The 26,477-nt window shown below is 35.5% G+C and overlaps 1 protein-coding gene across 6 annotated transcripts in view; it reads right to left on the bottom strand.

The window, feature by feature from the left end:
• The window catches only part of CNOT4 (CCR4-NOT transcription complex subunit 4), a 145,818-nt gene that overhangs the window by 17,213 nt on the left and 102,128 nt on the right, over window positions 1–26,477 (bottom strand). For 4 of the 6 annotated variants that reach the window (XM_007466580.1, XM_007466581.1, XM_007466579.1 and 1 more), the window contains exons 8-10: window positions 22,376–22,433; window positions 19,524–19,773; window positions 18,127–18,627 (exon numbers count right to left, since the gene is read on the bottom strand). In XM_007466580.1, the coding sequence (XP_007466642.1) occupies window positions 18,127–18,627; window positions 19,524–19,773; window positions 22,376–22,433 (809 nt within the window). Of the gene's footprint in view, window positions 1–11,325; window positions 13,170–18,126; window positions 18,628–19,523; window positions 19,774–22,375; window positions 22,434–26,477 lie in introns of those variants that run through there. The other 2 variants (XM_007466583.1, XM_007466584.1) reach the window with 2 other exon arrangements.

Here is a 26,477-nt window from a genome sequence, read left to right on the forward strand (position 1 = left end):
CGGAGCACAGGCTCCCGACGCGCAGGCTCAGCGGCCATGGCTCATAGGCCCAGCCACTCCGCGGCACGTGGGATCTTCCCAGAGCGGGGCACGAACCCGTGTCCCCTGCATCGGCAGGCGGACTCTCAACCACTGCGCCACCAGGGAAGCCCCCCACAGGATATTTTTATAAAAAGACTCTGTAAATTCTAAAGGAATATATGAACTTTAGTAATAAGAACAGTGTTAATGAAAAAGGAGATTATCTAATCACGGCTGGATTATTAAAGTGTGAGCTTCATATTTTAAGAAAGGCATTCAGGGACCTCCCTAGGGACTTCCCTGGTTGTGCAGTGGTTAAGAATCTACCTGCCATTGCAGGGGACACGGGTTTGAGCCCCGGTCCGGGGAGATCCCACATGCCGCGGAGCAACTAAGCCTGTGTGCCACAACTACTGAGCCCGTGCACCACAACTACTGAAGCCCGCACACCTAGAGCCTGTGCTCCGCAACGAGAAGCCACTGCAATGAGAAGTATGCGCATCTAAACGAAGAGTAGCCCCTGGGCACAACTAGAGGAAGCCCACGTGCAGCCATGAAGACCCAACGCAGCCAAAAATAAACAAATAAATAAATTTATTTTTTAAAAAAAGGCATTCATTGTCATGCCAAAATATGTGTAGAGGAGAAGTGGGCTACAGAGAGAACTAGAAACCATGTTAGGTGTGAAAAGGTTAAAAGGACTAAGTTTGTTTCATCGAGGTCTAGTAGTTACTGGACAAGCGGAAACTGCCTTCACATATTTGACAAGAAGTATAAATGGGAAAAAGATTTTGGTTTAGCCAAGAGAAAAAATTCTTTAACAATTATAAATTCCCTAAAGAGAGCTCCCTACTTAGGAAAGTATTAAGTTCCCCAAACAGCTCTTCATTACCCACACAGAGAGTTCTGGAAAATAAGGTATTTATTTAGAAAGACTTTCTGAATTGTGTGTATACATATGTATGTATATGTATGTGTATATATGTGTGTGTGTATATATATATATATATATATATATATTTGTGAGTATCACAAATGAGAAATTGGAGGTAAGAAAAGTATTGGTTAGGTGAAATTTTTTAAAGTTTGTGTGTGTGAAGGGAGGGAACAGTGTGTGATCCTTGGGAAAATAAGGATCAGTCAAGAGCTAAATTTCCAGAGTTCAGAGGTAAAGAAGACAGAAGAGAAGGACTGATCATAGAGTGGTGAGGGGAATCTTAACACTGAACTGAAGGCCACAGTTCAAGCAAGAGGTGAGATAATTCATGTGGAAACGAATCTAATTAAGGTCTCCAGAAGTCCAGATTTAACACAAAGCAGATCCAGATCCAGGCTTTGCAGACCTCCAGAAATAATAATCAGACACTAACATTACTCTCTCAACCATGAGTTTTCATTCAACAAACATTTATCGAATATCTACTCTGTATTATTTTCTCTGGGGCTTGATACTATATCATTTTACAGCAGCTTCCCAGAAGTCTTGCTGCTCTGCTTGTTTTGTATTTCTTCAACGGATCCCTGGAGTTTGGCTATTCGGAACAAAGTAGTGATAGCTTTTGATCGTTTAGTGCCAATAAAATATTTTTATGCGAGTATAAGTTCCTCTTCAGGCCTGAAGAGGAACTTGCACTAAGACCAAAGTATTTTGCTGCCTATGCAGCAAATCCCCATATGGTTATATGTCTACTGAAAGTGCTAAGGTTTCTGATGTTCATAATTTTCCAAATTAAAAGATTTCTAAATTTTCTAAAAGTTATTAAAAAACATACAGCCAGTTTTTATTCCATTTGATTACACAGCTCACTTTTGACAGTGAAGATCAGTCTCATCTTTTTCTGAAAGATGGCTCCTATCTTAAGGCTTTATATCAAAGACATAAAAATCCCCCCAAAAGACTAAAATTATCCATGCTCTGAAACATGATTTTAATTGACAAATTCTTCATAACCCAACTCTGAGCTTTATTTTTAGAAAGTATCTTTTTAGGCATTAAAATAATCATTTGCTTTGTTTCTTAATTTTAGAAAAAGATTATTTTTAGGAAACGAAGTAAATTCCTCATTATCCTGAAACTAAATAACATAGATATGGGTATAGTCATGGTAATAAACATTTCCAACACAACAGACCAAGCATACATCTTTCTCCCTCACTATTTTCACAAACCAGAGATATTTGTTAAAGTTTGTTTTGAGGTTGTTTTATAAATAAACATTTGATTTTTCAAAACAAGAATGCAAATCTGGGGCTTCCCTGGTGGCGCAGTGGTTGAGAGTCCGCCTGCCGATGCGGGGGATGCGGGTTCGTGCCCCGGTCCGGGAGGATCCCGCGTGCCACGGAGCAGCTGGGCCCCTGAGCCATGGCCGCTGAGCCTGCGCGTCCAGAGCCTGTGCTCCGCGGCGGGAGAGGCCGCAGCGGTGAGAGGTCCGCGTACCGCAAAAACAAACAAACAAAAAACAAAACAAAACAAAAAAACAAAACAAGAATGCAAATTTGAAATTTACTTATTTTTTAGCTATGTGAAATGTATGATTTAAAAAAAAATAAGACTATTTTGCTTCTTCTTCCTCCTTACTTTTTATTCTTATACTGGGGAAAATACAGAAACTTTTTGCCTCCAATTTTCAAATTATGCTTCAATTTAGAAAAACTTAATGTAAGACTGCATCCTTTCCAGACCTACAAAAGATGATACTCCTGTGGAGGAAAGCATTTCAAAAGGCCTATATGCTGATGAATTTAAAGAGCTATATGCTTACCATCAGTTCACTAAGGGGCCTTAGTTTAAAAATCATTTTTGAAATATACTGATTTAAGTGTTCATCCTTTGCTATGATTTATTATAGTTCAATTGCAAAAGAATGCCAGAGATGGTCTTGACAGAACCAAATCTCAATCAGTGTAGAAGAAAGGAAAGCAGGAAGGAACGAGGGAAGGAAGATCATATGAACACAATCTTAAATATAAATTAGAAACTACAATTCCTATTTCACCATATCCAGGTTTATACTGAACTAGAACATTTTACTGAAAAAAAAATTAGTTCTATTAAAAATCACACATATTTGTGAAACACTGAATTTTAGTAGTATTGTCTAGAATGTATTTCTAAAGAGCTAGAATAACTTAGAAGTAGGAGAAAGTGAATAACACCAATCTTACAATGTCAAAAGTCTACCAATTTGACACTTGTTACTCAATCTACTCCAAACCCAGACTGTGCTTTCTGCTTAAATGTGCTGTTTTGATTTAAAAGAGAGAAGAAAAATATGATCATTTAAAATCAAAAGCTAGTTTGGAAATAAGACCAGATACTGAGAAGGAAATTGGGAGGTAAATGACCAGAGACTCTGAGTAAACAGCAGCCTGAGAGAGCACTTTCTTCTCCTTTGAATGGGAAAATTCAGGCCTGTCAGGGATCCTGTAGGGTAATCACACAGGTAGTGCACATGAAGATCTAGTCAAGACCGCCCCCTCTAATTGTGGTTAAGTTACACAGAGATAGAAACAACTTCTTCTTTGTCCAAAGAAAGAAAAAGAAACTGGATAGAGAGGTGAGTACAAACTATCAGAATAAGACTCCAGCTGGTCAGGAATTAAAACCTGAAAGCATGCTCTAAAACAAAGGTTGCAGGGCTGTAGGTATTTATTTGGAAATTATGTAAGGTCTTTGCTTACTTTAGTAATAAGCTTCATTCCAATCACCTACCATTTAAAATACAGGTGAGGTTTTGCAGCATTGACTACACTAAGACTCAAGAAATGTCATTCTTATTTGTAACTCTGGGATTGGGGAAGGCCACTGTTAGGTCAATTAGTGAATGTTAATAGTTTAGATGTAAAAACAAAACACAAACCAAAAAAACCCATACCTGGTAGCAAATCATACCCTAAGTGAGGGATGAGAGAATAGGGCATATATATATCAGTAATCCATAATCACAAACTTTATAAAAATGTATTTTAATAGAGAAAACATAAGTGCAACAATGGTATGTAGCCCAACACTCAGCTTAAGGCCAATAAGAAACCTTCCTACTTTGTTGATGAAGTCATAACCCAGGTCCTCCTTTTACCTTAAGCTGAATACTCAATTTATAGATGTAGTAAAGGAAAAAAATGAATGGTTTCAGGGTGTCAGTCTTCTTGAAAATGCCAACATATAAAACGACAATGTTTAAAAACATCCCAGTAATGTTCCAGATCACTATGTTCTGCTCCATAGACACATCATTTCAGTACGCAAGACTGATAACAGAGTATAAACGCTAGTATAGTCCTTGGGAAGAGATCTCACCATATTAGGAAACATCACTAGGCTACAAAAGTTGATTGCAGTCAGCATTCCTGCATTTCTTCTTGGAGATGATGATGGTATTATCATCTTTAAATCCTTGTGGAGCTTTCCCTCTTTTTCATTATGCTGAAAACAACAACCTCCTTGATTGAAAAAAAAATCAGCAGATACGCTATCATTTTACATAGTGTAGCATATAGTAGCTCTTCAAAGATGAATCTAAAATCACCCCTTTAGTGTGGGTGTAGTACATCTTGGTGCCATTACTATAAGCATTTTTTTCATTCTGTAACTTTAGAGATATCACCAGTCTAGTGGTCATGCATGTTGATCCTTAAATGCTCTTTGGCACTGCGGAAAAATGCTGGGTAAATTTAATTCCACCTGTTTTACTGCTTATTTTGGTTCTGACATTTGTACTTTAAGTCTACATTAAGAGTACCTGCAAGGTTACAATTTCCCCCCACTAAAGTTACTCCAAGATCATTGGGCCACATTTAACACAAGGCTGTTTTAACAACTTACAGGATCTGTAATAACAGTTGCCAGCAGATACACAATCTGAAAGTCTTCAATTCATTACCTGCACTGATATTCACAGTTGAAAGCCCTTGACTTGTGAGAACTACTAAAATAAACTGTAAGACACAACAAAGTTTAGAGAAGAGATATATTCTGAATCTTGAAGTTTTTTTCTCCTTGAATTACATATACAAAAGCATATTCACATGGTGAGGGCTAGGAAAACATAAAACTGTTGTTAGAATGTGATTATGGGCAATCACAATCCTACTGAGCCTTGTTTATTAATAGCGTTATTATTATTTGGTCTTTAAAAGTGGATTGTTGAAGACTGTATATCTCATAGCTCTGAAATTTCATTATTCTAAAATGTCTTTTTCTTATTATCCTTTCCTTAGGTTTTCCAAAAGAGTATGACATGGGATGGATATGCTCAGTAGTAGAAGTGAAAACTGATGAGAAAAAGCTATGAAAATATTTGTTCAGATAAAAGCATGACCAGGGGTAAAATGGGCACCTGTACTGTAACCCTGCTGCATTTAAACAGGGTCTTAATTTCTTTTTTAAAAAAAAAACCTTTAGAGAAAGTCACAGAGAGATGGTCTGAGATTTTTTCATCTGCCACATTCACTAAGTGGAGGATTTAAATGAAAATTACTATATATAAACGAATGTACATGCACACACACAACACTCAACCTCACCCCCAGACACAGAGCCAGGCTTATTTATTTCCTTTGCTAAGTAAGCTTTCTCTTAGGTGATGTGCTTATCAAATGTCATGAAGACAGAAGGACTATTATTACCACTTAAGAACTATTCAGACAGTTGCTTTAAACATTTTTACCCGAGTCTAGATGTAGCTGTTACCACACAGCCCCAACAAGGAGAGGCCAAAATTCTCACAGCCACAGTGGGTTATTTATTCAATTTTAACATTAAGATAATTAAAGAACAGTCCTACTGGGCCACCAAATTGTTCACTTTAAAGTAGTTAACTGTATGTTATGTGAATTTCACCAAAAAAAAAAAAAAAAGGCACTGGGTGCTTTAAAGGCTTTATAAATTATATGGAGGGGAAAAAAAACCTTTGGGGTGTTACACAATAGTGGGTCTTAGGACCAAACTGGAGCTGGAACAAAACTGTTCTAAGCACAGTATGTTCTTAGGGGTTGGGTTGGAACTTCCAGGAACCTCAAAAATAACCATAAAATGTGAGGCGGGCTAAGAACAAAGTCAAGTCAATAGCTGCCTTATGAAGGCTGGTGTGAAGGAAGCTGGAGTAAATAGATTGGTTCTCAAGTACAATAATTACCAGCTGGTTCATGGAACTTCTAGGTACTTCTGTCCAATTCTCAAGCAGCTTATATTACTTAAGCTTGCCTTCAATTCTAGGTACCTGATAGGTATAAACTAAATTTTTATATAACTCAAACCCAGGGTATACTCTCCAAAGCACCAGAACAGAGTAGATACACCTTAATTAATCTTGAATTCCCAAGAGTGATTCTTTAGAAAAAGCTCCTGGTTAAAGAAGCTGTGGTCTAATATGCCTAGCAATACAAGGTTGCTAAGACTAATAAATCACAGGGCAGTAAGGAGATCCAAGGAGCAGCGGCTTCTCAATCCATCAACATGGTTCCACAAACTTAGCATTCTTAAGCAATAACTTATACTCTGAAGCACTATCATTTTTAAATGTCACAAGTGATATCTTAGCTGACATATATGGAACAAGTCCATTGAATTTAAAAATATTTTAGTAGGACTTCAGGCAGGATTTTAATTTAGTCAGGAAATTAAGGATGCTTCCAAACTAGGCATGTTTGCTATTAACTGAATGAGAAAAAATATATATTATATATTTATATCTCTATCTCTGAGTTCAATAACTTGTAGGTTTGTGTCTATTTACAAAGCACATTCTCTTTTGGGGAAAGTTGTCAAAATATTTTTATAACCTGTTATAATAAAATTCTTAAGTTCTCTCTACTTTCACCAATCTACTGCTTTTAATTCCAATTTGTCATATAATTAAAGCAGAATGACCTAGTCCAACTAAGAAGAGATACTTTCCCTATGTAGGTGGAAAGCTGATTCTTTCCAGTTTGCATTTAAGCTTGGGAGAAACTAGTTCACACCTGTAATATGGGCTCCTCAAGCTAGCAGACTCATCATATGGCACACCTACCCCCTCTGTCTAAACCTTTCATGTCATAAGTAACACACTCACTGGGCATACGTACACCTGTCCAGTCTCATCTCTGGCTTTTCCCAGGCATTCGCTTGCACTCTGCGTTCACATCCTCCTACTGTGCTTTGAGGAAGCAATGTTTACTCCACTGTGGGACGTTTTCCTTTGAATCACCTTTAACTTATAGGAAACGTGATCCAGGTTCCCCCAGGCAATACCATGCTTTCTACAATTCTCTCTCACACAGTCTGACTTCCTACTCTCAAAAAAGGACTGGAGGGAAAGCAGGGAGAGAAAAGACCACAGGGGTAACGAAAGCTTGCCTTCTTTCCAACCTCTAGCCCTAATGTTAGACATCTATCTACCATCCTTTCTCTGGTTCTCACTGAGCATTTAGCACTGAGTGGTCATCATACTGACCACAGTCTCCTAATTTGTTCTTCCCTCAACAATACTATACCTGTTCTTTGTCCTCATCAAAACCTAAAATCAATGAACTCCCTTCAACACACTCGCACCACTGGATATTTCCTGCCTTACTGGACTCTTCCTGATCACAAGGTTATATCAGTTTTGTCTTCTTAAATATCTTTGTGTACTTTCCTTCTTCAACCTCTAACCAAACTCTCACATTTGCTTTGTCCACTCCTGATGCTTTGTGTTGAATCACTGGAACATACAAAACCATATATATCTGGACACTAAAATTTTAAATTTGATTCTTATCTTGACTCAGCAATTCTTAAATTTCTTTCCAATGCACTTCTAGGCTTGTTCTCACAGACTTGGTTAATTTCTTTCTTTCTTTCTTTTTTAATAGGTTCCCAACTCCACTCTTTCACCCCCATTTTCTCACACATATGCATTCAATAATTACTGATATGAGCACCTTCATCTATTCTCATTTTCTCTAATCTCACATTCTCTCTCCTAGATTTTGATTGTTTTTACAAATAACAAAGGAAGATATATCCCATCTCTTTTAAGTTAAACCCATAACCTAACTCCTCTCTCAGGAGTTTATCTCCTCCCAGCACCTACAGAAATGTGTTACTCTACTGGTTAGCCTATCTTCTCTTCCGCACTATCTATGGTGTCCTCTCAATTGACTCTATATGCTCTGCCTTTAAATATTTAGCTATCTCCTTTATCTTAAAGCAATGCCTTCTAAGATCTACCACCCATCTAATTAGCATCTTGTTTTTCTCTTCCCCTTTGTTGCCAAACGCCTTCAGTCAATGACTGTTGTATCCATACCCTTGACATTTCCTCATGAATCATAGAAATCTGCTTTCCATCTGTATCTTTTTATGAAAGTAACTTTTTTTTTTTTTTTTTTTACTGTACGCGGACCTCTCACTGTTGTGGCCTCTCCTGTTGCGGAGCACAGGCTCTGGACGCGCAGGCTCAGCGGCCATGGCTCATGGGCCTAGCTGCTCCGGGGTATGTGGGATCTTCCCGGACCGGGCCACGAACCCGTGTCCCCTGCATTGGCAGGCAGACTCTCAACCACTGCACCACCAGGGGAGCCCCTGAAAGTAACATTTTTAAAGGTCACTAGAGACTTGGCCAAACCCAAAGCCCTTTTCCCAGATCTCATTCTTTCTGACTTCTAATTCATAATTTCTTCTCCTATCCTACTAGTTATTACTATTCCAGCCCAGGCCATCTTATTTGCAATGACATACTGGAACTGCTTTCTAACTGGTCCTAATTTCAAGCAAATGTATTACAGAATTAATCTCCTTAAAATGCTACAATCAAGTTACATCTTTTCCAAAGAACGTGTAGTTCTCTAACACTGACCACATCCACATCAAGACTAAACTCTTCTTCCTAGTTTTCAAGGCTTTTGCACACTTATCCCACCTTCCTATATGACCTGTAATACCTCAGACAAGTCCATCTCCTTACTATCCTTCCCTCCTGACCCTTAGCAGACCATGCTAATCTCCGTTCCCAACTCTTTGTTCAATATGTTGCCTTTACTGTATTTTCCACTTCCATCATTTAATTTCAAGCCATCCTTCAAAAACAAAAAGCCCCACACTTTTTATGAAGCCTTTCCCTGAATCTGCTCACAGTAACTTCTCTAACTCCTATTTTTACTTTTGTATCAGCAAAGTGATTAGCTCACTGAACATTTCATGTGTGAATACCTGTATATACTACTACCATTTATTCAGCACAAGGAGACAATGTAGTAGATATTCAAATAAAAAGACTGAGAGAAGAGACATAGCACCAATGGCAGAAGGACTAGCTTGAAACCAGGTAATTGACTTGGTTATATTTTGTAGAAAAAGACATATATATCATCATTTTGTGATATTACCTTTTTAAAAGAAAAAAACATTTTTAAGTTATTGTGCTCTCAATTGTATGATATACATCTCTTAAGCAAATATGGGAAAGCTTCATGATCAAATAAACAAAAGAATCTAAAACCTTACAACTCAATATAGGATAAAATGTCCCCCTGTTTTTATATATGCATAAATAACATGGTGGTCTTCATTTCATAAGATTTCAATGCACCTGCAATTCGTTCCTTTCTCTTGGCTTTCTGAGGTAAGGCCTCTGTGGGAGTAGCTCCCTATGTACCTGTATCACAGCAGAGGAGAGCTCTGTCAGTCTTGAAGGTGCTTGGAATACTGTACAAATAGGAGCCATGTCAGTAAAAATGTGCACACAATGCATTAAAGTTTTCTTTTTTTTTTTTTTTTTTTTGCGGTACGTGGGCCTCTCACTGTTGTGGCCTCTCCCGTTGTGGAGCACAGGCTCTGGATGCGCAGGCTCAGCGGTCATGGCACACGGGCCTAGCCGCTCCGCGGCATGTGGGATCTTCCCGGACCGGGCCATGAACCTGTGTCCCCTGCATTGGCAGGCGGACTCTCAATCACTGCACCACCAGGGAAGCCCTAAAGTTTTCTTTAAAAGAACATATATAGAGGAAGCTGTACTTAATCGCCACAACACTAAGAGTAAGACATGAGCACACACACGTGACTGAGAAATACTTAAATTAGAATAATGAATGTATGTCTCTCCCGTTAAAATTTTTTTCACTCTCTCCAAATTATATATTTTAAACTTTCAAATATCAGTATTCAATACCCTTTGTTGCCACTGTCAGAGCAATGAATAATGGAATGAGTCTGGACTGCTCTGGCTGTTCCTGTGGTTAAAATATATCAAGAGCTGACCCTATAGAAATAATTGAAATAAAACTGTCACTAGACTGTTATCCTTGATAATAGGATCTATACTTTATTCAGCCTTGTATCCCTCAAGATCTAGCTCAAGTCACTACAAAGAATAGGCACTCAAATATTAATGCTTCGTTGAAATAAGAGGAGAGTATACAAAAGCACCACCTGTAAAAACAAAATGCAACAGCAGAATGAAAAGGAAAGTATTATTAATCAGAAAATATTTTCTAATGGAATCTTTAAGAAATTAAAAAGAGGCACTTGACATTCATCATAAGATCAAAATCATTCAACCCAGGTCTATATCCTACACACTGGCACTAAGAACTGCTGCTCTGAAATGTTTTTTTAAAAGTTAAGGATATAAAAGCATATAAAGTTTCCCTTGTGTATGACAGATCAATCAGGCAGGAATTTATCAAAAACTAATTTGAAGTTTTTAGAATTTCTCATTCTTTATCGTCATTTGGTTTCATCAATTTACTTGCTAAGTGAAGCAGTACTTTCTTTCACAGGTTGTGTAACTTTTTCTGTGTTTTAGTATAATTAATTCTGACTGATTTTAAGACTTCACTTTTTAAAACCATAATATATATATTAAGTAAGCAAAACAGCGAAGCTTACTTGTTTAGGCTTACAAAATCTTGGAATTACAGTTAGTTAAATGATAATCTTTAGCTAGTATATGTGAAAATATCTAAGTTGAAGCCTAATTACCCAAGAAAGCATTTTTCTTGTGTGTATGTGGAAAGTGGGGGGGGGGGGCAGAAGGGGAAGCAGGCAGAAAGACAGTCCTGGGCTCTAGCAAGTGTGGTAAACTACCTGACAGTTTTATGGCAATGGCCAGGAATGAGAAAGGATAGAGAAAGCTACCACAGGAAAAAAGCCTTGTTTAACAGGTATATCTCTCAAAACAGTAAGTAAATGGGAGCTAACCACCTCATGTTTTTGTAAGAAGACCTGAGTGATGAAAGGCTTGCACTGAAGGCTGGAGAAAACTATGCGCTAGTAAGCCCTATTACAGGGAGCCCAAGTTTGTTCACAAAGCCAAGGAGCCTCAGCACCACAGGAGACATTAAGTGGATGTCTTGGCCTCTTACAGCAAAAATGAAACCATAATCAACACATACTAAAAGACTTCATATTCAACACATGCTAAAAGGCTAACAAATCTACAATATTTTATTTGTATTTTCTAAATTTCTCATAACGCTGTCTTAAAGTCACTTCTAAATAGAAGTTAGAGATTATCATTTATGCAGAATTTTACAAAAATAATTAAAATGGCTAGATAATTAGTTGTTTCTACACCCTCAGCTAACCAAATTGAAGGATATCTAAGAATAGATTTTAGTTTACCCACTATACCTCAGGACAAACCCATTTAACTTGTGTATTATATCTAATAGAAAGTTATTAGACTTTACATAGAGAGGGAACCCTGAAAACTCCAACTCCAACATGATATTAAGTATCACTCCTAGTAAGGTATTTCATTATTATCATTATTTTAAATCTCTAGGCTTCCTTTTTTGGTATTCATGCTACTCTTTTAAAATTTTTTTAAATTAAGGCGTATCTTTTATATCACAATGTTTTTTTTTTTTTAAATCTCAAGAGGATATCTGACTTTCCCCTTTTTTCCCAGATGCTTAATTTAGGCAGAACATAGTCATGTTTTCTGAACCAGCTTTTGTCTAATGCTCAGAACTGAATTCAGTTTATTTTCTTTCATTATCAGCTTTAGAACTATTTCAAGAAATTGTCTATTATCCAAAAACATCACTTCAACATTATATCCTAATAAAGTATACCACTATTCTCTGTGATTAACTAAAATTACCTATGACAACTTACGTGGCCTAATTTTAGAGGATCCCCAATCTCTTCTCTTCCACCTTAGTCTCATTCTGGTCAGGTACTTGTAATATAGTTTTATTATCACACTTCAATTGTGAAACAATGAAATTTCCAAACAAATATCCCACAGAACTACCGTTTTTCCAATAAAAATGTTATACTACTATGGTTGCTTCTCACATACAATATTTACCCCATATTCAAGTTTCTGATAAATCAACTGTAAGTTGAAATTCTGTTTCTGAGGCAATTTCCCGGTATACTAGGCAGTGCATTAGAAAAGAGATTATATTGCATTTAGTCTATAATAATTATCTCTTAAGCGTCTCTATATAATTAACAACCATTCAAAAAGAAAGTGCAAATGTGCAAATCAGAGGGAACAAAGACAGTTTCTAAACATGTAATGCGTAATATAGGATAAATCCATACAACTACAAACAATTGCTGACAACATTCTTCTGAGCATTAAATGACACCACCAATTTTGTTTTATATGTATTCTTTCTTCTCAAGTATTCAAAGAATGCAAGACATTATCTTCTTAATTTTCAAAATTTCATGAATATATTAGGATATTACCATTTTTTCACAAATCAGAAAACAAGGAACTACCATTATCTTTGAATATTTTCAATTAATAGAGCCAAAATAACAATTCTAGCTAATCTCATCTGGGATCTTAATTATAGTACTACAAGTTTATTTGTGTGAGTTAAAAAATAGTATCACTCATGAGAAACAATGCCAAAATTATTATGCTAATAAATTGTGTTAAAGGCCTAATGAAGAAATACTTTAGCAACTATGAGGTAACACACTAGTTGTAGGCATGAGGAACGTTTATATTGGCTCTTTTGGGTGTATACATTAAATGCAAAATCAGAAAAGAATCATGCAAAAATCCGGTTGCCCATGCAAGCACCCCAGAGTCTAATCCTCTCCTCTCAGTTCTGTTGTCAGGCCACAGTAGTGTGGAGACTTGTAGGCTGCTGTCCTTGTTGTAATGAATGGGAAGAGGCTGACAGTGGCATGGTCGAAACCTTCACCTCTTCTTCCCCTGTGGAAAAGTCAGTCATGGTCTAGTTATGGGTGACTAGATTTGTTAACAGTCCCTTTAAAAATGACTTCAATATTTGGAATACTGATACATATATAAAATACATGCGTAATGGCTGGAATGCGGGTGTGAAACAAGACATGAATTTTAAAATATAAACTTATCAAGTACCTAGAAAGTAGTTATACTCCAATCACACCCTTAAATTTAACACTGTCAGATTTAAGAACAAATATAATAGATTTAGAATTATAAATATACAAAAAGGAAAAAAAAAAAAGATACCAGGAAAGCCATTCTTTTCCAAGCCAATTGGACCCCTTATATATTTAGACACTCCTAATAGTAAGCAGTATTTTGTGAAAAAATTAAAACTAAATTCACAGAAGTGAAAATGTGATTTTTTAAAAGGGAAAAATGACAAATCCATGTTTTAAAAGCAGTAATTATGTTTAGAAAAAATAAAAAGATGTAAATATTAATTTAGCAAATTACCATACAGCATCTGAAAATTCAATGTGCACTTTTGAAGTAATCAGCAAATAGTAAAATGCTAACAATACAATGATCCAATTGACTGAAAGTGAGATGACTACTTCTAGGTCAGAGAACTGTACATGAAATGAGATCAGTTCTCCCAATTATAATTGATAATGACTACAAGTGACTTGTTTCACACGTGACTCAAAATTCAATCAAGTCACTGTTAAAACAGCTAATTCAGAAACTAAGAATTTTTTTTTAAATGCCCTCTCTTAAGTAAAATTCAAGTGAACAAAAACATGAACAAAAATCTAATCCTAAACAGTTTCAAATATTTTTCTAGGTATATTCCGAAACAACGTTTACAGACTTAGACTATTATTTGTTTCCCAAATAATTTTTAGCATTATAGAATAAAAACATCTTGGCAGGGAGTCCTTTGAAAAACAAATCTGCAAAGTTACACTTGGAAAGACAGCTTAACTGATAACATGAAGATAAAGACTTTCAGTCTTTAGAACAGGTTATTTCATAGTTTTTCAGTAAATTGGCAAAGATTCTATAAATCCCAAATACATAGCAAGGAGACTGTGTAAAGGAAATTTTAGACTAGAGTTCTTGGTGAGAACGTGGTACTTAGAAGAACTAAGCAAGAGATTAATTTTCATCAAGTCAATGAAATTCATTCTATTTTGTAACTACAGGTCATATTCCTGAGATGGGCCAATTGTCTCATGAATAGATACTGTTGATAAAAAGGGACCTCCCAAGTGTGTGAGAGCAAAAATCACTTACTATGGGAAGAAAGCCATGTTAAAGTAAATGCCAGTAATTTTCATTTATGAAGGAGAACATCAATGTTGTAATGAAAAACCATTTTAGTTACTAAATCTGAGATCTGGGTTCTCATCCTAATTCTATTACTAATTGAATGTGTGACTTTTAACAAATTATTTAACCTTTCCAGAACACAGCTTTGTCATTCCTAAAATGAAGGAGTTGAACAAGGTAGGTCACTTTTTAGGACTAGAAAAGTCACTTTTTAAAACAAAAGCACGTGGTTCCAATAATAAAAAAGGTCTGAATGGACTTCACTATTACTGCCCAGTGATCAAAGTTTTCCCTCAAGAATATTTATTCCAAAAATCCTTCTAAATTTAGCAAACTGAATATGCAGCCAAGAAAATGCTGCTAAAAAGATTTCACTTAATTAAGGAAACAACTAATTTTAAACACAAAAATGATTTCAATTTGGCAGAGGAAATGGAAACCATGTTTCTGTCAAACCTCTGGCAACTGTCCTTCCCATGACAGGTTTCAGTGTATCAATTTTTAATAATTAACTGAAACAAACCAAAACTTAAAATTTAAATACAAATATATAATAAATATAGACATAGTTTCTGTATGATACACAGAAGACTGACACCTCTGAGTATTTACTCCTAAAGGTCAGGAACCTCATTTTGCTCTATATATCTAAAGAATAAATATACATGCCTTTTCCAGTATTGAATATTGTCTAAGTATATCTTAAAGTGGCAGGCCTCACTAAACAGTATGTACTCTCCACTATGAAGCACTTAACAGCTACCCTGTGTAAGATACCATGATATTCACTGCAGAATACAGAGTTAGGCCTTTTTCAATAGTTCAACTCAAGTACAACTGAGTTACAGCTAGGGGTGGGAGGCAGATATTGCCTACCTATTAAATTGCTTCAAATAATTCACAGTTAAGATGTACACAGTTTTTCAGAATTTTAGTTTGTCATTTCTAATTGTTACTGAAAATCCTCAATCATCTGGCTACAATTATAAAACTATTCTGTTTTGAGGCTCAGCACATTCAGCTTTCTGAGGTATTTGCCAAATATTTATAAGCCATGGAAGGATTCTATAACTCTTGATAACAATTTAAAATATTTTGGTACATTAAAACTAAAATGTCTCTAGTCGTAGAGCCTTAAAAGTAATCTAACAATAAGCTTAATCATAAGTCACCATTTAAATACCGAGCTAGTATGCATAGTCAAAAACGGAAAATCTGAAATAACAAACTCTCCCCACCTCCCACAAAATACAACAATGATTCAGAACTTATAGTTGGTGACTTCATTCTTAGAATTTCTGGGAAAAAAAATGTATTTTATGCTCTATGGTTGAGTATATGCTAAAAGAAAAGCCCACCAAGATAGGACCATAATTTAATGCCACATTTTTTTCATAAAGCACCTACTTTAGATGAAGATTTCAAATGACTAACATGAGGACAACTACACTCAAAAATCAGTGATTACTCATCACCCCTGTGGCATCTCCAGAATATATACTGGCTTGAAATATTTGGTTTAAAACTGCTCATTTTGTACTAATGGACAATATGATAACTATGAAATCAGAAGAACAGATAAGTTTTGAAGATGGTCATGTAATAAGTCAAATAAAAGTACACAATGAAGACAGCTAAGAACTAGTTCCACAAAGGCATCCTCCTTCCTATCAGATCAAGTCCATACTGTTTTGCCTCACCGTCAGAGCTCTCTGTCCTCTCATCCATTCTATGTATAAAATATATGAAGGACCTCCTGGTATAGAAGGCAGTTCTAATGCTTCTTAATGTAATGACATACTAAATCCTGCCTCTATGCCTTCATTCAGGAGTTTCCATCAACATAAAAGGTTTTTTCCTTTCCCTCCTGCTAACCCAAATCCAGGATACAGATCAATTCCTATTTCTTCAATGAAGGCTCCCCAACAATTTATAGGCTCCACTGATGTGTTTTGAATTCCAGTATCATATGGTTACCACTTTCATACACAGTCTTATTATATCTCGTCAACTATACTGTACAGTACCTGGAAATAGTAGCCATATTTTACACTTGTTCTGTATTATCCACATGGCCCAGCTCATTGTTGGGCAAACAGATACCCAAATATTTATAGTATTGGTTTAATATTTTATTGTTAAATGTTTAGAATATTTAGGGGAACTTAACTTTAACTTTTAGTGTTATAATGTTATGAGATACAATACTAGTAATTTAAATGCCACATTTCTAAATGGTTGAAACAAAGCAAAACAAAACACAGTTACGTTCTAATATGCTGTCTACAATGGATGAAAAAAAGAGTACCAGGAACTGAACACTTAGTGTTTCACAAGTGAATATCATGTAGCAGAGGACTGAAAAATGTCACTCTTGATTACCTACTAACTACCATATCAGATGAACAAATAACATGAGTCCCACCAATGTGCAAACCACTACATTAGGTGCTATCATGCTTATATGTAAATTAACTTCACTGTATCAACAGCCACAAACCATACTCTCTTAACCCAACTACTTGTCTTGAAAATGAAATGTTTTTGGTCACAAAGAGAATAGAGCCAAAGATTTTTGATGGATCTCTGTAAATTTATCTATCAACCTTGCTAAAAACAAGAGAACGAACGCTTTGCTGGTAACAGCACATTATTACAATAATGCTGTGCCATGTCATATCACAAAGGCCATGAAAAGGGATAAAAATAAATTTTATAAGTTATGTAACAGAGTGAAGGACTATTCTATTCTACTTGAGAGAATCAGGAGAGAACAAACTCTTTTACCAGTCATATCTAAAGCCCAAATTAAATTTTGAAAAACTATTAATAAGAAAGATTCCTTTAGATATAGAGGTCACTTGATCTAATAAATATCATATGGGACCTTAAAAGCCAAAAGTTCTGAAACCTTCAAGGGTAGCAGCACAAAACCAGAAGTATTCTGGCATCACTTACAGGAACCTAATATTTACCCCAGAAATAAAAACATGACAGACCAAAAGGAAAAATATCTCTCCTCGAACAATTTCTTTTTCACAGAAAGTATACTTATATGCATATGTCTGTGAAACACTAATAATGAGAGTTCTCAAATATTAAGTCCTTTATTAATATATAGCACAGTTTTGATGTGTGTGTGTGTGTGTGTGTGTGTGTTTGTAAGTGTCTATCAGTCAAAATAAGTAAGTTGTCAAAAGGAGTTAAGAGAGTGGCTTTATCCCTCATGCTCTCACTAATTACTATCTCTAAAAAATTTTTTTGAACCAGTTTACTTTTAGAATGTATAATCAGAATTTTTACCATGGTGTTGGACTTTATGGCACCATAATTTCAGAGCCCATTTTTTTTTCTTTGTCTTTTTGCATTTATATGCCATAAGAAAGTCTGGTAACTATCCTATTAAGTAAAATGCTTCCAAGTAATAACTAGGTATAATACTCCACCATCCTTATAAAGCTCACTATTACAAGGCATCCATCCAATTAAAATTTTTTTATATTATGATAAAGAGTTTTTCCCATTGAAATTTCCAAGACTGATGATAAATAATTTCTATTATTCAAAAGTTCCCTCCCTACCCACCCAACAACCTGAAGGCATGAGTTATTCACAAATTCTCAAAGGCTATAAATGAACCTACCTGCTATAGGGATCCCTCCCAGACCTGTGTTGTGCTGTGGCGGGAGATTCAAGTCCAAGAAATTACTATTTGAGGTGGGATTTGCTGTGTGGTTCAAGTGCATGATGCTATTGCGTGGAAAGGCCATCCAAGGATAGCGGGCTGCCTGGCCTGGAAAACTGAATGAATTATAAACCGCTCGGTGCTGCTGAAATTGAGGGAACCTCTGTGGCAAGACTGAAAAGGTACTATTGAGACTCGAGTTGGCATTTGTAGGTGCAGCAGGATGCAGGAATCCAGAGCCCGGACCTTTGGCGGTTGTAGTGTGTGAAGAGGAGTTCTGAAGAGATGTGGGCGAAAGGGAAGGTTGGTCTTGGACTGACAGTTCCTTTTCAATCAGGTCTGCTAAGGCTTTTCGAGTGACATCAAAGGGATCAAAACCCAAGTCATCCTCTGGTTGTTTAGAAGAACCAAAGCCAAATGCTGCTTGCCAGTCTGTAGAAGACGATACTGGGATTGTTTCTGGTGGGAAAAAGAATGAGTGATGAATTTAAAATATATAGCCCACTTCCACACTAGTGCAACATCATACTATAACACAAAGGCAAATATATGCAAAATCTACATAATTTCTTAGAACATTACGATTGTAAAATTACAAAAGGCTTCAGATACTTCTAGCAATGATTTCATCCATAAGTTACTAACTTCAAAAACTGAACAATATAGAGTGATTTTGCTGATCAAAGAAAACAAAGTACTCCTTGAAACCCAAATTATACTCTCAACTATTCATCATCAAAACCCAAAGTAAGTCATTTAAATGAAATAAAGTAATAAATATAATAGAATTCAATTAGTAAAGTTTATTTTTGAAATGTATTTATCAAAGACGAAGTATAAGTTTGATTATATGCTTTACATACTCCTACTATAACTTAATGAAAAAAGTATCCATTTAATCTTTACATTTTTTAATTGTCTTAAAAAAATTGTCTTGATTTTGTGTTATCCTTCACATTAATGAGAACTTACAATGAATGAAACTGGAAATGTCTCAAAATGTAACTTTAAAAATTAACTAACATACTTCTTTGTCAGCTGGGGAAACATTTTTAAAAATATAACTATACAAACACAAATCTAATTAAAAATTGTAAGCCCTTAATACTTCCTAGAGGAATAAGCATTTGATTATTGGGAAAATGATCTAACCGTTGATTTTTGGAGAAATTTGTCTGTTAACATGGTAAGTTCTAGGTCACAGAACTACTTACCTAACCATCCAATTCCTTGCCATTTAAAAGTTTACATTTTTATGAAAAAGGGAGTGGACAAAAAAGGGATAAAAACACATCCAGCAAAGGTCTCATTTTAGTCTGAGTATAATTACTAACACACATAGTATTGTTATATACCTGATGTGAAGAGGCTCTGTGGTTCTGGTGCTGTAGGCCAGTCACTGGATGCCTGTGGGGAACTGGGGAAAGGAGGAAGCCCACTTGGGATAGGGTTGGGATGGCGAAAATTGTCTGAGAATAATGACTGTGACTCAGTTACTGCCCCTTCAAAAGGAGACCGTGCACTGTGATTGGATGAACTGATGGGGATGACTGGATTGGATTTTGATAAACCAGGTGGTGGTGAAGGTGTATCACTGTTAGATATCTAAATAAAATGGAAAAAGAAAAGAATAATCAATATAAGTTTATACAATGTAATAAGCCATAGTTTAAAAGGCTTGCAATGAAAGGTATCAGAATAGTGATTTTCAAAAACTGGGGTACTTAAAGACTTTTTTATGAGAGCATAAATTTTCAAAAAAATCCATCAACTTACATATGTACTCTTTTATAAAACGGACCCTCCTGAAAAGACACAGCCAGTATCCTCTCCTTTTACAACCTAATTTCTCTTACTTTACAAAGACAATACTATTTCTCACTCTCTGGGATCTAACTATAGTATTTTGCCCAAGTGTGAAAACTTTCTGGGAGCCAAACAAAACTTTATTAGAAATATTAAGATTAGTGATGACACAGTGACTGACTCTAATGACTAGATTCTTTGGCAAACTAGATGATACCCAATACTTCAGTTTTAAACAAAATGGAAAGAAGATCTAATCAAGCTATTTCCAAAAGCATCATTAAAAATAGTTTTTATAAGAAATATTAATATGATTCTTAGGTATTTAATTCACAAGGAGTTCAAAAATTTGAGTGATATTGATATAATAACTCTTTCTTCCATCTACTTATTTATATGAACAAGATGTCTCAGCACCTGTATTTAGAAAAAAGAAAACATGGCTAGATTGCTGCTGAAACATCTCCTTGTACCAATAGGTAATATTCATCCATGCATACAAAAAAACTAATTTTAAAGTGCCCTATCCACTTCATTAAGAGGTAAATTTCCAATACAATTTTAGTGTTTACGTTTAATGATTAAATTTTTAATCAAAATCTATACTTATATATATATTGCTTTGATCAAATCAATACTACAAATAAAAATTCAGAAGAAAGAAGTTTGGCATTGTGTCAACAAAATATTTTTATTTCCAATTCAAAATTTATATGTCTACTTTTATTTGAGAGAATGCCTATCAACCATAAACTATATATATATATATATATATATATATTTTAATTTAATTTAATTTATTTTTGGCTGTGTTGTGTCTTCGTTGCTGTGCGTGGACTTTCTCTAGTTGCGGTGAGCAGGGACTACTCTTCGTTGCAGTGCAGGGGCTTCTCATTGTGGTGGCTTCTCTTGTTGTGGAGCACAGGCTCTAGGCACGCGGGCTTCAGTAGTTGCGGCACGCAGGCTCAGTAGTTGTGGCTTGCAGACCCTAGAGCGCAGGCTCAGTAGTTGTGGCTCATGGGCTTAGTTGCTCTGTGGCATGTGGGATCTTCCCAGACCACGGCTCGAACCCGTGTCCCCTGCATTGGCAGGCGACTCTTAACCACTGAGCCACCAGGGAAGTCCCAAGCATAAACTATATTGCAGTAAGAAAAAATTCTGTAATGCCAGTGAAAATTAAAAAATGAGTTCAAGTAATGCTGTAAAATTTCTGATTGTTAAAGAACAGCTTGTATAAATGGATGAGGGAGTAACAAAACATTCTGATACTTAAATCTCTCAGATACTTATTAAAACCCAATGTAGCATGTTTATTTAAAAATACCAAAATTTATAATAAGCTGGAAATTACATCCTTTGCAGCTATTTTTAACTTATTATGAAAAAAATTTAATGTTAAAATATACAAGGGGATATACAGATTTTCAAATTCTTTCATGGAAACTGTGAACAACAAGTTTAGAAAAACAATGTATTTTAGATCTTTAAATTTCTCACACTGTGGGGAACTGGCTGTTCTTTACAGAAGAGATTAGAACTACACTTTTTTTTTTTTTTAAACCAAAGTAAGAGGTGTACAGAAACTTAAGTAGTGAAAAGCTAGCAACTAGACAAGATGATACAAGGCATGCTCTAAAGATCAGGACCTCATTCTGTATCATAGTGGATGCAACTTTGAACTTAACTATTTGGTTTATCATTTCAAAGCCAAAAGTCATTTCAGGGAAGGGGGAAAACTTGGGGTCAAGTTCACTGAGAGAAATAGAAAATTAAAGTTAGTTTGGGATTAGCAGATGCAAACTATTATCTATAGGATGGATAAACAACAAGGTCCTACTGTACAGCACAGGGAACTATATTCAGTATCCTGTGATAAACCACAGTAGAAAATAATATGAAAAAGAATATATATATGTATAACTGAGTCACTGTACTGTACAGCAGAAATTAACACAACATTGTAAATCAACTATACCTTCAATAAAATTTAAAAAAAAAGAAAAGAAAATTAAAGTTGACAGCAAGGGACAAGGGGAGCATGGGGCAGAGAAACAACTCAAAATCAAGAATGCAGAAGGCGTGTTAGTTAGTCTGGGACCATTTCACGTAGGGTCAGAAAGACCAAGAATATCAGGCACTCCAAGGACACTAATGTATTAGCACACAGTACAATAACATATGGTCACAATGATAATTCTGTGTCATCAAGAAAGGGTTAAATTATGCTCTATTCTGTGGAGAAAAAGAGGGCTAATACATTTAACAAAGATGTCCACTAAAAGTGTTTTTAAATTGTTTCAGTATTTAAAGTATTTTTCACTATCTAGAAAATTCACTCGCATAGAATGTCTTGTTTCAGCAGATGGCAGATAAATGAAGGAATACAGTATCAAAATCTTACCTGCTGGGAATTATCACCATTCCCTATGCTGAGAGAATCGGAAGGTTTGTCAATGGGGCTGTAAATAGGAAAAAATCAAATCAAATCAGAGTACATTTACTCCCCACAACCAAAGCCAGAAAAATAGACATTTTATCATCTTAACATTTATTGAAGCACTCTGATGTAAGACATTAGGTTAGATGCTGGGGACACAAAGAAGTATAAGATAAAATCTCTATCCTTGAGCAATTTACAGTCTAATTAGATTCTCAAAAAACAACGGGTGAAACAATAGCTTATGAAAAAAAAAGTATTGCTTAAAATGGATACTAATCCATTATTTAGTTTGGGGCCCATGATAAACACATCCCCCATTAAAATTCTTGAAATAATACTCACCTATTTTTCTATGTGTTTAATGGAGGGCGTAAAAGTTACTGAAATGTTATCTACATTTCTTAAAGGCAATGCCTTTCTTTAATACTTCAATATCCTAATCATAACCCTAGAGAAGGCATATGTAAGTGTACACACACACACACACACACACACACACACACACACAAGACTAACAGAAAGAAACTTTTGTGCAAACTATTGCCTCAAACTAAAACAGTAAAACTTGACTTCCACAAGGGAAAATGCAGTATCACAGTAAAGTAACACAGATTTGCTAACTTCAAGTCCATTTTAACTCATCTGACTTAAAAACAAAAATCTTTATAAACATTATAACACTGACCTAGCAAGTCATTTCTACAACTAACTTTAACCCAGCACATGAACAAAAGATAAGTGTTAGTACCCATACACTAATACTTATTTCTGATACAATATTATAGCAAAAAAATTTAAGATTCCAAATTTCTCAAAATTATTTTATTGCCTGGAAACATATACAAAGTCACCTTACAAATAGACAACTTACTGGTACCATATTTAATTGTTCTAGAAAAATTTAACAAGAACCCAACCTGAATACCAAGTGTATCTTCTGCAGAAACACTGCCAGATGCTCTTGAATCTGATTGATAAGTCTGAAATTTACTTGAAGAGCATATTTACTTCTTATTATTCACAGTATATCAATAAATCAATTCATAATATTGTCAAGTGGGTAATACAAATAATTTTAAGATACAGCACTGAGCCCACTTAATTTAGAGGCAGTTGGGGAAACAAGACAGGTACACACCAACAAATATCAGCCAGTGTCAACTAGTAAATGAACTGTTTAAACATTAAATGCCATAAATCTTTAGAAGAAAGAGGAGCCACCCCAAGTGGGGCAATTAGGAAAAGTCTCCTAGGGAAGTTCAAATTTAACTAGGTCCTTAAAAAGATTTGCACATTGGGAGGAGGAAGGGAAAGGGGGAAAAATGGCATTAAAGGTAGGAAGAGCAAGTGTTTCAAGAATCAAAAAGTCATAGAAAAGGTTGAGAGAAAGGTAAGTAGTTTAGCTAACATATAGGATGATTTTAACAATGGGAGGTAAGGATAGAAAGGTAAGACACCAGAGGCCAATGGAAAATTTTTTGAGCACAGAAATGTTATGTAATAAATAAAGCAGTGTTTTAGAAAGATTAATTTGGTGATAGCATGAAGAACAGGCTGGAATATAATTCAGATAATCTGAGATAAACTTGCAATATTTAAAAAAAATTTACTGTGGTAAAATACACTTAATATAAAATTTACCATCTTAACCATTTTTAAGTGTACATTTCAGTGGTATTAAATACACACACCTTGTTGTACAACTATCACCAACATCAACCTGCATAACTCTTTTAATCTTATGAAAATGAAATTCTATACCCACTAAACAACAACTCCCCATTTTCCCCTCCTTCCAGCATCTATCATATACTTTCTGTTTAGATGACTTTGACTATTCTAAATGCCTTGTATATAAGTGGAATCAGAGTATTTGTCTTTTTTGTGACTAGCTGATTCCATAAATAATGTTCTCGAAGTTCATCCATGTTGTAACATACTGCAGAATTTCCTTCATTTTTAAAACTGAATATTACATTGTATATATGTACCACATTTTGCTTGTCCATTCATCTGTCCATGGACACTGAGATTGCTTCTACATTTAATCTACTGTGAGTAATGGGGCTATGACGTAAGTGTACAAATATCGCTTTAATATACTGCTTTCAATTCTTTTACATGTATATAAAGAAGTGGAATTGGTGGATCATATGGTAATTTTACTTTTAATTTTTTGAGGAACTGCCATACTGTCTTCCACTACAGCTGTACCATTATACATTCTCACCAACAGTGCACAAGGACTCCAATATCCCCACATTCTTTCAAACACTTGTTTTCTGCTTTTTTGATAGTGGCTATGCTAATGGGTGTGAGGAGAATGGGTATGAGGAGATGTCTCATTGTAGTTTTGAGCTGCATATCCCTAATGATTAGTGATGTTGTGCATCTTTTCATATGCTTATTGGCCATTCACATATCTTCTTTGGAGAAATGTCTATTCAAGTCCTTTGCCCATTTCTGAACTGGGTTATTTGATTTTTTTGTTGTTGAGTTTTAGGCACTCTCTACATATTCTGGTTAATAATCATAATCAGATATATATTTTGCAAATATTTTTTCCCATTCTGTAGCTTGTGGATAGTGTCTTTCAACTTACAAATATTTTTAAGTTTTCACGAAGTCCAATTTGTCTATTTTTTCTTTTGTGCCTTTGGTGTAATATCCAAGAAATCACTGCCAAATTCAATGTCATGAAGCTTTTGTCCTATACTTTCTCTTAAGGTTTTTTTTGGGAGGGGGTGTTTTAGGTCTTAAATTAAGGTGCTTGATCCATTTTGAATTAATTTTTGAATACAGTGTTAGGTAAGGATCCAACTTCACTCTTCTGCATGTAGATACCCAGTTTTCCCAGCCCCATCTGTTGAAAAGATTGTCCTTTCCCCAGTAGTCTGGCCTTGGAACCCCTGTCAAGTCATTTGGCCATATTTGTAACAGTTAATATTTATGGGCTGTCTATTTCACTGGTCTATACGTCTATCTTTATGTTGATCCCACACTATTTTGATTACTGCAGCTTTGTATAAGTTTTGAAATCAGGGAGTGTGGGTCCTCCAGTTTTATTCTTCTTGTTCAAGATAATATTGGCTATTTGGAGTCCTCTGAGATTCTATATGAATTTTAGGATGGATTTTTTTACCTGCAAAAAATGTCACTGGGATTTCTGACACGATTGGGATTGAATCTGTAGATTGCTTTGGGTAGCACTGACTTTTTAATATTAAGTATTCCAATCCATGAACATGAGATGTTGTTTTCATTTATTTATGTGGCTTTTTAAATTTCTTTCAGCAATGTTTCATAGTTTTCTTGTACAAGTCTTTCACTTCCTTGGTTAATTCCTAAGTATTTTATTCTTTTGATCCTACTGTGAATGAAATTGCTTTTGTAATTTCTTTTCAGATTGTCCACTGTTCATGTATAGAAATGCAAATGATTTTTGCGTGTTGACTCTGCATCTTGTTACACTGTTGAATTCACTTATTAGTTCTAACAGGTGTGTGTGTGTGTGTGTGTGTGTGTGTGTGTGTGTGTGTGTGTATGATCTTTAGGATTTTCTACATATAAAACCATACCATCTGCAAAAAGAGATAATTTTACTCTTTTTTTTTTTTTTTTAACTGTATGCGGGCCTCTCACTGTTGTGGCCTCTCCCGTTGTGGAGCACAGGCTCCGGACGTGCAGGCTCAGTGGCCATGGCTCACAGGCCCAGCCGCTCCGCGGCATGTGGGATCTTCCCAGACCGGTGCACGAACCCGTGTCCCCTGCATTGGCAGGCGGACTCTCAACCACTGTGCCACCAGGGAGGCCCAATTTTACTTATTCTTTTCCAATTTAAATGCCTCTTCTTTTTCTTGGTTAATTGCTATGGCTAGAAAATACAATACTGTGTTGAACAGAAGTAGTGAAAGCAGGCATCCCTACCTTGTTCCTCACCTCAGAGGAAAAGCTTTCAGTCCTTCCACCATTGAAAAACCACTGTGGTTTTTCATATATGGCTCTTACTATGCTGAAGTAGCGTCCTTCTGTTCCTAGGTTAATTGTTTTTGTCATGAAAAGA

This window comes from Lipotes vexillifer, unplaced genomic scaffold, assembly GCF_000442215.2.
Source record: "Lipotes vexillifer unplaced genomic scaffold, Lipotes_vexillifer_v1.1 scaffold71, whole genome shotgun sequence".
In the NCBI taxonomy this organism is placed as follows: Eukaryota; Metazoa; Chordata; class Mammalia; order Artiodactyla; family Lipotidae; genus Lipotes; species Lipotes vexillifer.